The sequence below is a fragment of the Mobula hypostoma genome, chromosome 7, assembly GCF_963921235.1.
Source record: "Mobula hypostoma chromosome 7, sMobHyp1.1, whole genome shotgun sequence".
Lineage (NCBI taxonomy): Eukaryota > Metazoa > Chordata > Chondrichthyes > Myliobatiformes > Myliobatidae > Mobula > Mobula hypostoma.
In genome coordinates, this window is record NC_086103.1 from 86715088 (window position 1) to 86730894 (window position 15807).

The 15807-nt window shown below is 42.6% G+C and overlaps 1 protein-coding gene across 3 annotated transcripts in view; it reads right to left on the reverse strand.

Moving 5' to 3' along the window:
- The window catches only part of ebf1a (EBF transcription factor 1a), a 481697-nt gene that overhangs the window by 248139 nt on the left and 217751 nt on the right, over nt 1–15807 (reverse strand). For all 3 annotated transcript variants that reach the window (XM_063053691.1, XM_063053692.1, XM_063053690.1), the window contains exon 7: nt 3377–3458. In XM_063053691.1, the coding sequence (XP_062909761.1) occupies nt 3377–3458 (82 nt within the window). The remainder of the gene's footprint in view (nt 1–3376; nt 3459–15807) is intronic.

The following is a 15807-nucleotide window of genomic DNA, read 5'->3' on the forward strand; positions in this document are numbered from 1 at the left end:
TGTAAATGGAAATTCAGTATTGTTGGAGCTCTGATTCACCACAGGTACATCAGTAATTATATCATTCTTCCTATTGAAGCCTGGTCAGTGACTGTCAGCAGAAGATGGGATGGGATGGGATGCCAGCAAGATGGGATGGGATAGTATAAGAGGAGGTGTAGGAGCTGAAGCCAATGCCAATCCTGCACCTGCACATAAAGATATATATTCTTTCAGTTTGTACAAGGCTCTGCCATGTCTGCTTCTTACTGCTACCATCAGGCAGGAGATGCAGAAACCTGTAGTCCTACAACACCAGGTTCAAGAGCACCTATCTTTTTACAGGCACCAGGTTCCTGAAGTGACCTGCATAACCTTAATCCTACCTCAGCAATAGAAAACTGAGGGCCACTATATGCTTGAATGGCAGGGGAAAACGTTCATAGAAACCTGAGGATTTCCGATCTGTTTTACTATGCACTAATGTTTTGTATTGCACAGCCTTTTCCTTCACTGCTTTGTGTAATCCATATATAATGTATATTCTGTGTGTTATCTCTACCTATATACATGCCTCTGGTGCTGTTGCAGGGAAGATTTTCATTCTACCTGTACCTCACCGTACTTGAGCAGATGACAATAAACTCAACTTGACTTGGGTTGATTAAATCTTACCTAAAACCTAACTTTTAAACAAATTTGATTCAGGCCTCCCTGGACACCTGAGCCTTAACCTAATATCCCAAGCTACACACATTTTGTGGCAACTGCATAAAATTCTTTTGGTTGCCTAAAGCTTACAAATGGGAGTGATTACAAATGGGTAAGGGCTCCTTACTAAAGGAGCCCTTACCCATCCCTAACACCCCTTTCCTATACCATTACTCCTCAACCATCATCCAATGCACTACCACCAAGTATCTAATTCCCCACTAAGCCCCATTTCCACATCTTCCAAAATCACTGCTCCTTCCCACTGTGTCTGAATTCCCACAGTTCCATTACCTGATGCCCCACTGTCAACTTCTAATGCCTTAGTCCCAGATATTCTATCTCCTGTTCCCACACAGCCAATAAATATCACACCTCAATACCCTATTTCTAATGGCCATTTCTCTGATGCACTATTCTCCTACATCCCCTTCCCTCATGTCCCATCTCACAAAGGCCGAACCACTAATATTTCATTATGCCCCATGGCACATTGTTAATATGTTAACTCTCATAACTCTTTCCCAGATGCCTCTTTTGCTCAGTAACCCATTCCTTGTTGATCCATTCACTAATGCCCCATCTGCTGAAGCTCCAAGCCCCAGTGTTGCACTCCCCCAATATCTCATTACCTGTTGACTCATTCACTAATGCCCCATCTGCTGAAACTCCAAGCCCCAGTGTTGCACTCCCCCAATACCCCATTCCCTGCTGAAGCTCCAAGCCCCAGTGTTTCACACCCCCAATACCTCATTCCTTGTTGCTCCCAAGACCTTCCAGATGCAGATTCTACAAAGGTGAACCTGGCCGGGAAAGTCTCTCACTTCAAGTTCCCCTTTTCAATCAGGAAAGTTCATGATCTATGCCATTTATAGCAGGAATCACCAAAACACATTCAAGCAAAGCAGACACTGATTTATGATCCAACTGCTGTTGCCATTATGATGAGAATAGCCTCTAACCCACCCTACCTGTGAACATTAACACAGACTTTCCTGTCAACTGATTTTCCTTTCTGTTGCAACAGCTCTACTTCTGCCCTGATTGGGAATGGCCAGTTCATCATCACTAACATAGGAGCATTCCTACCTTGACCCTACGTAATAAGCAACAAATGGGGAACCTTCTGTTATTGACTAAAACTGGGCTGAGGAAGATTTTGTATTGATCTTATCTGCAATATGGGGACAAAGAGTGGTCTCTTGGTCAGTGAAAGGCCTGGTGATAGCAGACCCAATATGGGACCAAAGAGTAGTCTCTTGGTTAGTGAAGGGCCTTGTGATTGCAGTCCAATGCTGCAATAGTATGATTCCAAATGTTCCTTTGCAAGTATTGGTTGCTCTTTGCTCGGTCTGAGTTGGTTGTTTTGCACGTTGCCTGGTACCTCCCATAAATACTGCAACAGACACACTGCCCCAGGGAGCTTTATAGAATGTTGGTCAAATCTCAGCCCATCTGGACAATTCCATCTTGGGATCAGAATACAGGTTTGTGTCATTTGCCAAGACATGTCACGGAGACTTGTCACAGAGCTGTCACAGTGAACCTTAATTCATTTATGGAGTCACAGGAGAGGAGGGGAGAGAAATGGTGGTATTCCTGTGAGTTTTTTTTCATGAACTAACTGTAGTGCGACACTGGAATTGATACAAACGGTCAGCAAGGTATTCAACCTTTGTCCTGAATCTTAAGCACAATTCAAAAGAATTGGTATCAGGTGTGAGAAAACACTGAGCAACTTGGAGCTTCAGTCCAGAACAGAGATGGTGACTATACAGAGGGCTTCAGGATGATGAAGAGGCTTAATCAAAGAGAGGCTTCCACTGACAGAGGAGACCAGAATCAGAAGTCACGTGTCAATTACATTTAACACCCAGAGTATGAGGAAAATTATCAACTTTTAAAAGAAAGCAGGATGCCAACCAAAGGACAGGGGAAATCCAGTGCAAATGGATGAATTTTGGGTGCATCCATCAAAGGTGGGACAAATGGTTTCTTTCTCTTTTTCTGTGCTTTAGGAATTGTTGCTTCCTTGCCCCTTTTCTCTTCCATTGCCATCCTAACTTTCCAAATCCTATCCAGTCTAGCTCAATATCAGCCAGCAGCTATAACAGGCTCGTTGGTAGGATCCACTTGGTTCCAACGTTTTACTGATCGAGACCAGGCATTAGGCAATTAATCCCATTAGACACAGTGGGGAAAGGTCTACATTCAATGCTGGTGTGGTGGATGGCAAGGCGTGTCATTGTAAAGAGTACAAACTATTCCTGAGCAGAGGAAAAGTGTGTGCATGCAGACCCGTGAAGGTGAGATGAGCCTTGAACAAGGGTCAGTCAATGCAGCAACCCTTCCAACAAGTATAAATTGATTTACACTTGAACTTGACAACATGCACTTGCACAGATCCTTTCCAACAACAAAGGATTCCTGTCAGGCACCAAGTCAAATAGTTAGAGGTTTTTATTGTCACAAGCACATTAAAAACTATAGACATTTTATTTCCTTCTTCTCCCCTGTGAGAAATGACTCAAGTGAGGATAGATTTTTTCTTTAACACTTTAAGCCATCTAATACATCTCTTTCCCTTGCCATTACCACTTAGGGCTAAGTCTCCACAAACGAATCGTTATTTGTTCACAAATTAGCTTTCAGAGGAGATGGCTACAGAGATAAAAACCACACTCACCTGGAACCTTCGCATGTCCCTGGGGTTTCCTGCATTCTTCAGGCAGTTCTGATTGCATTTCAGAAAGAATTTCAAGAAGAACCTGGAGTGAGAAAGTGAGAGAGAGAGAAAAAAACAGAATTTGATTAAGACTCTTTCTCTGAATTAAAGGAAATGTTCACTCTCTGAGGGAATTTATACAATTGTATTTTCATCGATTGAGTAAAACTCACGGCAAATCGGGATCATTGCCAAGTCGTGGCTCGTCCTAAAAGCACACGTTGTCTATAAACCTCTGCTTATAAACCTCTGTTTATAGACCACACGTTGTCTATAAACCTCTGCTTTACTTTACCTGCTGGCTTTGATTTAGAGTAGGAATGAGGGTGGTATAAACAAAAAACAGGTCTGCAAGTCTCCGGCAATATCTCCACCTATATATAGCAACAACCTGCACCTACATACAACACTAACATCTACCTATATAAACCACTAGCATTCACCTATATGTACCAAATACCTCCACCTATATACAGCATCAACCTACACCTACATACAGCACTAACATCCACCTATATATAACAATTCTCTCCACTTATATATACAGCATCAACCTTCATTTACTATATATGATACCTTTCATCTTGCAATGCATCCCAAGAAACAGAGCATCTGAGAACAGACTTAGCACCAAACTACATCCGGGCTGATGGCCGAAGGTTTGTTCAAAAAGATAAGTTTTAAGGAGTGCCTTAAAGGTGAAAAGATGCATAAAAGAGGCTTTGGTAGTATACACTGGAGTTTAGTTGTTAACAGTTTCAAAACAAAGGCTGCTTCCGTTGAAGCAATTCACCTCGGGGAAAATTTGGGATCTTTTAGTGCAAAACAGAGCCAGGAGAGGTAAACACTTACTATCCATATGTAGGGATGCTTCTGTTTGTTTGTGTAATGTACCTGATTGTGTGTGTGTGTGTATGAATTTCAGAATTACAGTGTTTTTACTTTATTGGACACATCATGTAGATTGTTGTTCTTGTGTGTTTCTTGAAAGCACAGTTTGCGTAGAAAGAAGTCAATGTCAGAGGCTGTTGCTTTGCTTCTCTGCCTGGTGTGGTCATGATATAACCTAAGTGGACCTCAGCTAGGCAGCATCATGGAAGGGTCTGACCATGGCTGGGTGCACCTTCTGAATTGGTAGGATTAGGTTTGATGACATACGCTCTAGCTGTCTAGGGCTCTCAGTCTATCCTAACGTGGGAAGACCAGCCATTAACTCCTAAGGGTCTCCTGACGAAGGGTCTCGGCCCAAAATGTCGACTGTACCTCTTCCTAGAGATGCTGCCTGGCCTGCTGCCTTCACCAGCAGCTTTTATGTGTGCTGCTTGAAATTCCAGCATCTGCAAATTTCCTCGTGTTTGCGTTTCTAAACTCCTAAGGGTTGCTGGTTTGGGTGCTCACTGCAGCTTACATTGGAAAAGATCCCACCAGAATACACACTTATTTGTGAGCACTGTATTTGCCTCTCCCCCACCACCCCTATCAAACAACAGAATACTCTGGATGCACAGAAGAGGTATGTGAAGAGAGGAACACCATGACATAAGATATTAGGAGCAGTAGAAGGCCACTCAGTCCTTTAATCCAGTCCCACCATTCGATATCATCATGGCTGTTTCTGTCCAGGCCCCAACTCCTCCTCTGTCCAGATCCCCATCACCCTCAATCCACCACTCTTTCAAGAATGCATCTACCTCCACTTTAATTATCTAGCCTCACAGACTCTCTGGGGTGAAGAATTCCAAAGATTCATCACACTCTCCAGCAGGAGATAATGCTTAATGCGATATTCAACAAAATTATCAGAATCTCTGTTGTCCAACAATTCCTCTTTCATTTTCAGTCTCACTATAACCCCTTTCTTCCTGACAGTTTTATAATTACTGCAGCAGAGAAGAGGATCTCCAATAAAGGTTGCTGGATTTATCTTGTGATGAGGATCTTTCCCCCATTGCTCAGTTTGAGAGAGCCGTGTGCTGGCATTTTTAACAATTTTATATGCACCAGTTTCCTCAGTGTTGCCAAAAAGAAATGAAGCATGGGCTCATGGGCTCATACCATGCCACTAGCTTTTTGCTCCTCTCTCTCGCTCTCTCTATATATATAAATAAATATATATATATTTATATATATATCTCCTGCCGCCTGTCACTTAGACATTTCAACACCTCGTCAGTTAGTGCCCTGAGTTATGAAGTGCACAGACACCGGATCCCTGTTCCTGACCGACTGCTGTTGCCAGCATTGTTGGCAAAGCCAGTGGCTTGGTCCACTGTGGCCTCCAGCTACGAGCGGTCTGTTGACATGAAGAGAAACACCATCTGTCGGGAGGGGAAGGTGGCCCTGTCAACCGACGCACTGTGCCTCAAACAAGCCCTTATGTGGCAATGTCTCTTGGAAATGGCAGGTCCAGAAGAGAGCTGGGACAGGCATTGGAGACCCTTCGAAAGTCCGTTGAGCCACCCTGAAGCACACAAGTCTTTGCAGCTGCCCACTTTGGCTTCGACACCCTAAACAAATACTTTTAAACTGATGAACCAGCTGAAATAGTTAAAAATAGCAGCAGGCACATGCCCCAAACTGAGCAATGGTGCACAGGAACAAGTGCTGGGATCTTTTTTCTGGGATAAATTTGCTTGGAATTTATAAACAAGAGGAGGACTTAAGGAGGTTGCTGATGCATCAAAATTTCCCAAATATAGGAAAACTATCTGTTTGGAAGGGCAGTCAGCTGTGGTGTCCATTTTCCAGCATCTACGTGTTAATATCAGATCAATTTCATATCGTCAGGGCCAACCAGGTCAGTTTGTTTTCTCGCTCATTCTCTGACTCCCTCCCCTCCCTTTTCCCTATGCTGAAACTATTTTCAAAGCCGAGTCACAGGGTCATGGGAGCAACAGATATGAAACAGCTTTCAAAGCAACAGAACAGGCTGACACTCAGGGCAAAGAGCTGTAGATTCGTTTGGTCACAAAAGGCACGGTGGGAGTCTAAATTAAGTCATGGTTGCTGCTCTTAGTTGAGCTTTGAGACCACATCTGACAGTGTTACAGCCAAAGTTATGCATGGTACAAAGGGAGGACTTTGCCTTTGATTAATAAGGTTACCTCAAGTTGTTGCCTCAAATCCCATATCTCCCCTCAGGTTTCATTTCATTATCGATGGGGATTTGCAAAAAATCAGGCAAGGTATTTTGTGATTCCCCCATCGCACATGTAATCACACTCAGTGCTGTAACTGAAACTCCAATCAGCATTTCTCTAGGTTCTTTCTGACTGCTCAATGTCCCTAGGTTTGTGTCTGTAATTATCCTGAGATCCAACAAGTATGTGTTCTGGAAGTAAACAGGAACCCGTATAATCAGCTACTGGAAATAAGTAAATCATATTGTCAGCCTGTTAAAACTGAATTGAGTCTGACACAGGTGAATTCATATAAATCACACTATTATGACCCCATTTCTTAAATCCATTTGACCCGTGTGATGATCTGTGTGATGTTATAAAAGTATGGTCTTCATAACATAATGTTTCACAAGCCCTTTTACTGATGGAGTACAAGGTTAAGTGACTACAATGCACACCAGCTGCAGAGTCCAAAAGAACACTGGTTTAGATCTTCACTTTGTGATGACCTATCACTCTACACAAAGCAGCATTTATTTGGCCTCAATGTTCTCAGGCTTGTAACTTCAGGTTATTCAGTAGCCTCCATGTTGGTTGTCATTTGACCTTACCACAGGGCTGCCTATTAGTGATAACTTATCAATATTCGCTTACTAATTTCCAAGTACTGCTGTGCATGTCCTAATCTGCAACTATTCACCACCACCCTGAGTGCCTGATTCACTGATGCCAGAGTCTTAAAATCCTCGTCCAATTTTCAAATCTCTTCTTGGCTGGTAGAAGTGCTGCCTCATTGCACCAGAGACCAGTATAGTGTGGGGGAAGTTTACGTGCTCTTTCTGTGACTGTGTGGGTTTCCGTCAGGTGCTCTGGTTCACTCCCACAACCAAGGGTTGGTGGGTAAATTGCCACTGCACTTTGACCTCTGTGTGAGCGGTAGAATCTGGCAGCAGTTGATGGTCATACAGGGTGAGTAAAGTAAATGGTTGGTTGATGATCGGTGTGGACCCAGTAACCCACAGGATTTGTTTAGCTGTTTATCACTCTATGGTTATTTATGGGAGCTTACTGTGTACAAAAAGACTTCCACTATTACAACAATGCCTATAATTCATAACCTCTAAAGTACTTTGCACATTCCGAAAGGGAAAAGACTGTTGTCATAAAACTGTCTCTTTTTTATAACTATTCCCAGGGTCATATTTTGTCTTTGTAAGTAGACTAGAAAGATTTACCCAAAGGCATGATTTCTTAACCAAAATACATCTGTCTCTAAGCTGTCACAATTTTATAAAGCTGGTATTTATTGCCATGTACATTTCAGCATGCAAGAGATAGAGCCGTTGTTAGTAACGCAGAGGGGGAGTGAAAGGAATCTTTGACATAGCAACGGACCATCTAGTGACCAAGTCAGTACTGATCTCTTTATTAAAGAAGGTGCAGGGATAAGGCAATTGTACCCTAGCATAAATCAGCAACCATGAGCAGCATAGGCATGAGAAGGAAATAAGAGCTGCTCCTTCTAAAGATGATACAGGAAGGAAGAAGGTTCTAACTTTAGTCAGAACTTTAACTACTGACAGTTTTTTAAATTTATTGACGTACAGCGCAGAGTAGACCCTCCAGCCCTTCAAGCCACACTGCCCAGCAATCTGCGATTTAATCCTAGCCTAATCACGGGGCAATTTATAACAACCAATTAACCTACCAACCAGTGCATCTTTGGACTGTGGGAGGAAAGCCACACAGTCACGGGGAGAATGTACAAACTCCTTACAGGCAGTGGTGGGAATTGAACCCAGGTCGCCGCTACTGTAAAGCAGTACTGTATTAACCTCTAGTGTGTTAACCGCTACACTACCACGCCGCCTAGGTTTGCGTCTGCAATTATCCTGAGGTCTGACAAGTATGTGTTCTGGAAGTAAACAAGAATCTGTACAATCCTTTCCAGTCAGCTACTGGAAAGAAGTGAATCATATTGTCAGCTTGGTAAAACTATCTCAGCATAAACTACAACAACATTCATTATTAAATAACTGCTAGAAATGACATGAATATTCACTATTACATCTTCCAAAAATGTTATTTTTGGCCACTAGAGTGTGATTCTCAAAGTCCTGTGTTTTGTTTGGTAACTCCAAAACATAAAAACTAATCGAAAGGAGAACAAGAAAGCAGGTCATGTGAGTATAAATTCTTCTTTACTTTTAAGTGACACCTTGCAACAGGAAGTGACACCTTGCAACAGGATGTGTTGTCTTGATCTGTCCTGATGAAGGACCTCAACCCAAAATGTCAACTCTCCATTTCCCTCTATAGGTGCTGCCTGACCGGCCAAGGTTATTTATTTCTTTACTTCAATAAAGCCACAACACAATTTAGAGAAGAGCTGAATGGTTCTCCTAAATATCTATTCAATATTCACCTCTTAACCACCATCTGAATATTTGATAATTATCACACTGGTCTCTGTGGAGACTTGCTGTGTGCAAATTGGTTTCTACATTACAATAGTAATTACACTCCATTCTGTAAGTGCTACTATTAGCTGCACAGTGCATTTGAACCTCTCACCTTTTGAAAGATGCCATATAAATTCTTTGTTAATTTCTGCCTGCTTTCTCCCCTTTTCTAGTTCCATTCATTAGCTATGCATTTGAATTATGTGTCCTTACCACTGGGGGAGGAGAGCATGATGATAGACATATGTGACTTTGCTTCTACAGTAATAGTGTGTATTCTTTGGAGACACAATGGACTGCAAATATTGGTATCTGGAGCAACAAACAATCTGCTAAAGAATCATGCGTTCTTCTCTCTACTACCATCGGGCAGGAGGTAGAGAAGCCTTGGGTGTCACACCACCAGGTTCAGGAAAAGTTATTACCCTTCAGCCATAGGTTCATGAACTGACATGGTTAACATCATTTGCCTCTACTCTGAACTGATTCTATGACCTACAAACTCACTGCAATGACTCTTTACAGCTCATGTTCTCCATTTGCAAACTTTGTCTACTTTTGCACATTGGTTTGTCAGTCGTTTTATGGTAACTTTGATAATAAATTTACTTTAAGCTGTGAACTCAGCAGGTCAGCCAGCATCTGTGGACCAGTCAGAATTAGTCCGACGTACCAATTCAGGATTTCAACCCAAAACAGCATCAACTCCTTTCCCCCTCCAGGTGCTGCCTGACCTGCTGAGTTCCTCCAGCAGGCTACTAATAGCCCATATGTTTGCTATTGTCATTCTGCTAGATACTGCAGTCTTCTGTTCTTATCACTCATTTCATGGTTACATTTGAATTTTCACTAATATTGTTCATTCAGCTTGGCAGAACATATTTGGCAGTACACAGGTCTCTTGACCTCGCTCGTCATGGCAACCATCAAACGTTAATACAACACACAAAAAACTGAAGGAACTCAGGGGTCTGACATCACCTATGGAAGGAAATAGTCAATGATTTGGGCTGACACCTTGCAACAGGATGTGTTGTCTTGATCTGTACAGATGAAGGGCCTCAACCCAAAATGTCAACTCTCCATTTCCCTCTATAGGTGCTGCCTGACCGGCCAAGGTTATTTATTTCTTTACTTATTGAGATACAGCTTGGAATAGGCCCTTCCGGGTCTTGGAGTCACGCAATCCCCTGATTTAATCCTAGCTGAATCATGTGACAATTTACAATAACCAATTAACCTACCAATCAGTACGTCTTTGGACTGTGGGAGGAAACTGAAGAACCCAAAGGAAACTTATGCGGTCATGGCGAGAATGTACAAACTCCTTACAGGCAGCAGTGGGAATTGAACCCCGGTCACCTGTACTGTAACAAGTTGTGCTAACCACTACGCCGCTAGTTCCTCCTGCTCCAATTTTTCCAGATTCTGCAGTCTCCCGTACCTCATTAAACACCAAAACTATTTTATTTTGCCCACATTCCCAACCATCTCCACCTCACCCCCATCCAGATTCAACCATTCACCTACACACTGGGTACAATTTACTGTGACCAATTAATCTAGCAGCTCACAAGTATCTGGGATACAGGAGGAAACCGAACATCCAGAGGAATCCTACACAGTCACAAGGAAAGTGAAAAAACTCCATATAGGCAGGGCCAAGTGTAAGGTTGAATACAAAACCTTGTAACTGGGTGGCAGAGGCTCCACAAGCTGCCATAAAGTGAGGCCAAATCTATATATTTTCAAAACAGAACATGGGTACCCTAGTGTTAACTCAATGCTCCACAGCCAAACCAAAGCAATCATTTGCCGTGGGATCTGTGGATAATCTGCAGCTGCTAATGAACCACTGAACACAACAGTTGTAATTGTTGCATGATACATTTTAAACAAAGTGACTTTTAGCAAAAAATATTGCTCTCAATTTTATGTTTTTAAGTCGTCATGTAAATTGTGCCCTGGTCAAATGTATCACTGCACATCTGCTCATTTACATTATCCTCCATCACATTCCCTGGTTGAAGTGCTACCCCATAACTGGGACGGGCACAGGCATGTACATGGATTGAATTTAATATGGAACTAATGATTACATTGCATATGTACCACATTTTTACAAGCAAACTGGAAAATGTTCACAGCTCATCTAGTGCTTGTGCATAATGCATTTATTCCAGTTGTCTAAAATGCTATCAGCGTCAAGAACTATGCAAATTCTAACAGCAACTTCAGACTTTGCAGCCTTGCCTGATGGCAGACTGGGTAGTGGACTAAGTTTAGAGCTGAGGAGACCTGCAGGCCAAATTTGCATCAGGTGTCAAACTATGAGACCATCTGACTTCTCAGATCGTGTAAACATACCCTGGTCTAGTTTCACTGAGTGCCAGTGATTATCCTGAGTGTTCTGGTCAAAGTTTATGCCAAAGCTAACGCCATTAAAAAAAGATTATCTGATCATTATCACCATTGCTGTGCTCAAACCGATTACAAAATTGCAACAGCGATTCCACTTCAGGAGAGAATTGACCGTGAAACAACTTTGGAACACTGTGGTTGTAAAAGATTTGACACAAAATAACTTCTTTCTTGTAACATAAAAATAGAACATACTAGAAACATTTTACAGTTCAGGCTGCATAAATAGAGAAAAGGAGTGTGGGGAAGGAGGGAGAGAGAGAGTGAGATGGAGAAAGAGGGAAAGAGAGAATGAGAAAGGGAGAGAAGAAAGATATAGGGGAGAAAGAGAGGCGGGGCAGAGAGAGAGAGTTAATATTTCACATCAGTGGCCTTTCAGGGTCTAATGAAACATTAATGCCATTTCTCTTTCCACAGATGCTTTCTGATCTGCTAAGTAATTCCAGCATCTTCTGTTTTTATGCAACACACACAAAATGTTGGTGGAACGCAGCAGGCCAGGCAGCATCTATAGGAAGAAGTACAGTCGATGTCTCGGCCCGAAACTTTGACTGTACCTCTTCCTATAGATGCTGCCTGGCCTGCTGCGTTCACCAGCATTTTGTGTGTGTTGCTTGAATTTCAGCATCTGCAGATTTCCTCGTGTTTGTGTCTTCTATTTTTACTTCGGGTTTTCAGCTTTGACGAATGAAGCAGTACAGAAATCCCCAAAACAGATAAGAGCAAAACGAATAGCTCATCTACTTTTCAGAAGTGAGAACTGAGGGAAAATATCACCTTTTTAGCGCAAGGAAGTCTCCTGTACTTTCCACAAGATCTTTTAGATCCACCAACGAGGTCAATATCAAAACCTCAGTGTAACGACCTGATCCACAAATCATCTCTTACATTACAGCATTTTGTCAGTACTACACTGATAAATCATCCTGAACTCTGGAGTCAAATTCTCAGCAAGCCTTGATTATATGACCACCTGGCTTCAGAGACAGTGGTGGCAACATTGGCTCAGCCTTCCAGATGCCACAGAAATGAATTCAAACCGAGATCAGCAAGATCCCATGTTTAACATAGGGTTCATACTGAGGTAGCTATCAAACCAGTAAGTAAAAGTACCATTGAAATTGGTCCTTAAACCCAATCACTATCCATCCCTCCCCTATTCCAACAGTTACATGTGATACTGGTCTGTGCTTTCAATATAGTGAGTCCTGGTGGAAGATGCATTGGTGTGCTTATTGAACATTGTTTATTGAACCGTCTGCTGTTAATTGACCAGCCATCTCTCAGCATCTAGGACAATCTATGAAGAATGATCCAGTTAAGGAAATTATTGGAAAAGTATTTGCCATGGTATAGTTCAGCAAAATGTTGGGCACACATCTAGCATGAGACCACAATTCATGTGTGAGCCTGGGCTGTGGAGATGAATCACCGAATCTATCATGGAGTGCATCACAACCAGGGTAATCTTATTCAATACTGAATGATCCTGATTGGAGATGTGCTGAGGTGGGTTTATTTGTCTCCTCAGCTGAAGTCGATGTATTCAACATGAAACCTGGGAGCTTTTCTTTGCTGATAGAAATATTCATCAGATCAAGCAGCATCATGGAAAAGGAGTCTTGCTCGGATTTCACCCTTTTTATTTCAAAATTCCAGCAGCCGAAGTTTTTTGCTTTTCAAGTTGCTGGGGCCGAGGATCACAGACGCCACTGGTTATGCTTACATACGCAGTCCAATGATCAGAGATTCAGACAGAACAACAACCTCTGAATGAGAGAAGGAATCTGTAACAAGGTATCACTCCTAGTGTGTGTCCACTGGAGTATGTGTGTTTGCCCAGAGCTACTCTGCTGCTGTCTCACTCCAAGATCAGGATTTCCTTATAAACACAGACTAACTCTAAGAACAGTGGATCTCAGCTGTCACAGGCTATCAGTAGCAAAGGAACGTGAGAGATTCCATTAGCTACAAGGCTTAACCTTCATGCTGACACCCTGTTTTGCTTTCAATCATGCTAAATCCCCCATAAATAATGTTTGTTTATTTATCTATTTGAGCATTCAATATTATCATCCCCTCGAAACTAATCAAAACACTGCAAGACTTTGGCCTCAATACCTCCTTGTGCAATTGGATCCTGGATTTCCTCACGTGCTGACCTCAGTCATTTCAGATTGACAACAACATCTCCATCAGCATAGGTGCACCACAAGGTGTTTGCTTAGCCACTGTTCTCCCTGCTTTGCACTTACGACTGTGCGGCTAAGCACAGCTCCAATGCCGTATTCATAGTGAGTTTACTGACAACACCACTCTCATTGGCCGGATCAAAGTTGCTGACACATCTGCATATAGGAGGGAGATTGAAAATCTGACTGAGTGATGTCCCAACAACAAACCTTCACTCAATGTCAGCAAGATGAAGGAGCTAATTATTGATTTCAGGAGGAGGAAAACAGAGGTCCATGAGCCAGTCCTCACTGGGAGAATCAAAGGTGGAGAGGGTCAGTAACTTTAAATCACTCTGTATTATCATTTCAGAGGACCTGTCTTGTGTCCAGCATGTAAAAGCAATTATAAAGAGAGCACAGCAGTGCCTCTACTCCTTAAAAGTTTGCAAAGATTCGGAATGGCATCTAATACTTCCACAAACTTTTATAGATGTGTAGTAGAGAGTATATTGACTGTTTGCATCATGGCTGGTATGGAAACTCCAATGCCCTTGGACGGAAAATCTTACTAAAAGTAGTGAGTAATGCCCTCCATTCCATTGAGCACATCTACATGGAGTGTTGTTGCAGGAAAGCAGTATCCATCATCAGGGATCCCCGCCATCCAGGTCATGCTGTCTTCTTGCTATCGTCATCGGGAAGAAGGTTCAGAAGCCTCAGGACTCACATCATCACATTCAGGAACAGGTATTAACCCTTACACACCAAGCTCTTGAACTAGTGTGGAGAACCTTATTCAGCTTCACTTGCCCAACAATGAACTGTTCCCACAACCTATGGACTCACTTTCAAGGACTCTTCATCTCACGTGCTTGATATTTATTGCTTTTTTTTTTTCACTTTTGTATTGCATAGTTTGTTGCCCAGGTTTGCCTGCCCTGTGGGCCACGTCTTGCACTGATTCTATTATGGTTCTTGGATTCACTGAGTATGCCCACAAGAAAATTAATCTCGGGGTTGTACAGTATTGTGCAAAGGCCTTAGGTACAGATATACTGTACAGCTGGGGTGCCTAGGACTTTTGCACAGTACTGGATTTGTCAACGTGGAGTAGAAAATAAGTTTGTAAACCTGGAGGGAGCAAAGGATTTTGGGAATGGCAAAAGTGGAACGCTGTGGGAGGGGTGAGGGACAAGTGGCAGAGAAGAAGTATCAGGGGCAGGGAATGACACGGGTGCAGATTCCAAACAATTGATTTTTTTGATTATTATAGAATATCTCTTTGGCGCTTCCTGCTCCTTTCCATCTCCCTTCCTCTTTTCCCAACCGCGATTCCCCCTCTCCCCGCCCCGTTCCCACTTTCAGCCCACAATAGAGACCCATATCAGAATCAAGTTTATCATCACTCTCACAGGTCATGAAATTTGTTTTATTTTTGTGGCAGTAGTACAGTGCCAAAAACTTTTGTACGGAACTGTATATGGTGACATATATGTACTTTGTTAATGAATTCAGTTTGAACTCAATTTAGTGATACAGCATGGAGTAGGCCCTTCCAGCCCTTCGAGTCATGGGCCCACCAATCCCAGACAACCCCGATTTTAACCCTAACCTAATCACAGGACAACTTACACTTTCCTCCTGTGGAGGAAACAGGATCACCTGGGGAGAACGCACATATTGCACTGGGAGAACATAAAGGGGTTCCTTACAGACAGTGCTGGAATTGAACTCCACAGTCCAAGATAGTGAGCTTTAATAGCGCTATGCTCACAGGTGCTGCACTTGATTCATAACCAGCAGAGAGTTTTGTGTAAAAGGCATTGACAGCCTCCTCTCGCTGTCAATACTTCCGAACAATTGCTTCCTGTCTATGGTCGGTTGTATGAAATGAAGAGACAAGAGGAATATCAGCATTTCATGACCTGATTTCTCATATATTCTCTCATCATTCCTTATGATGCAGGAGGAAGTTGTTCAGCCCATTGAGTCTATATCAATCTTCTGAATATTTGCATTATTCCCATATCACCCTTGTCTGCCTGTTACCTAGTGTTTCTCAAATGCACACCAACTACCTTCTGCCTCTCCAATTTTCCTGCCACCCACCTACACGTTAGGAACAATGACAGAGGCAAATTAGCCAATCAACCCACACGTCTTTGGGACGCGGGTGGAAACTGGAAGCAGTCATGGATATATATGGATTCACA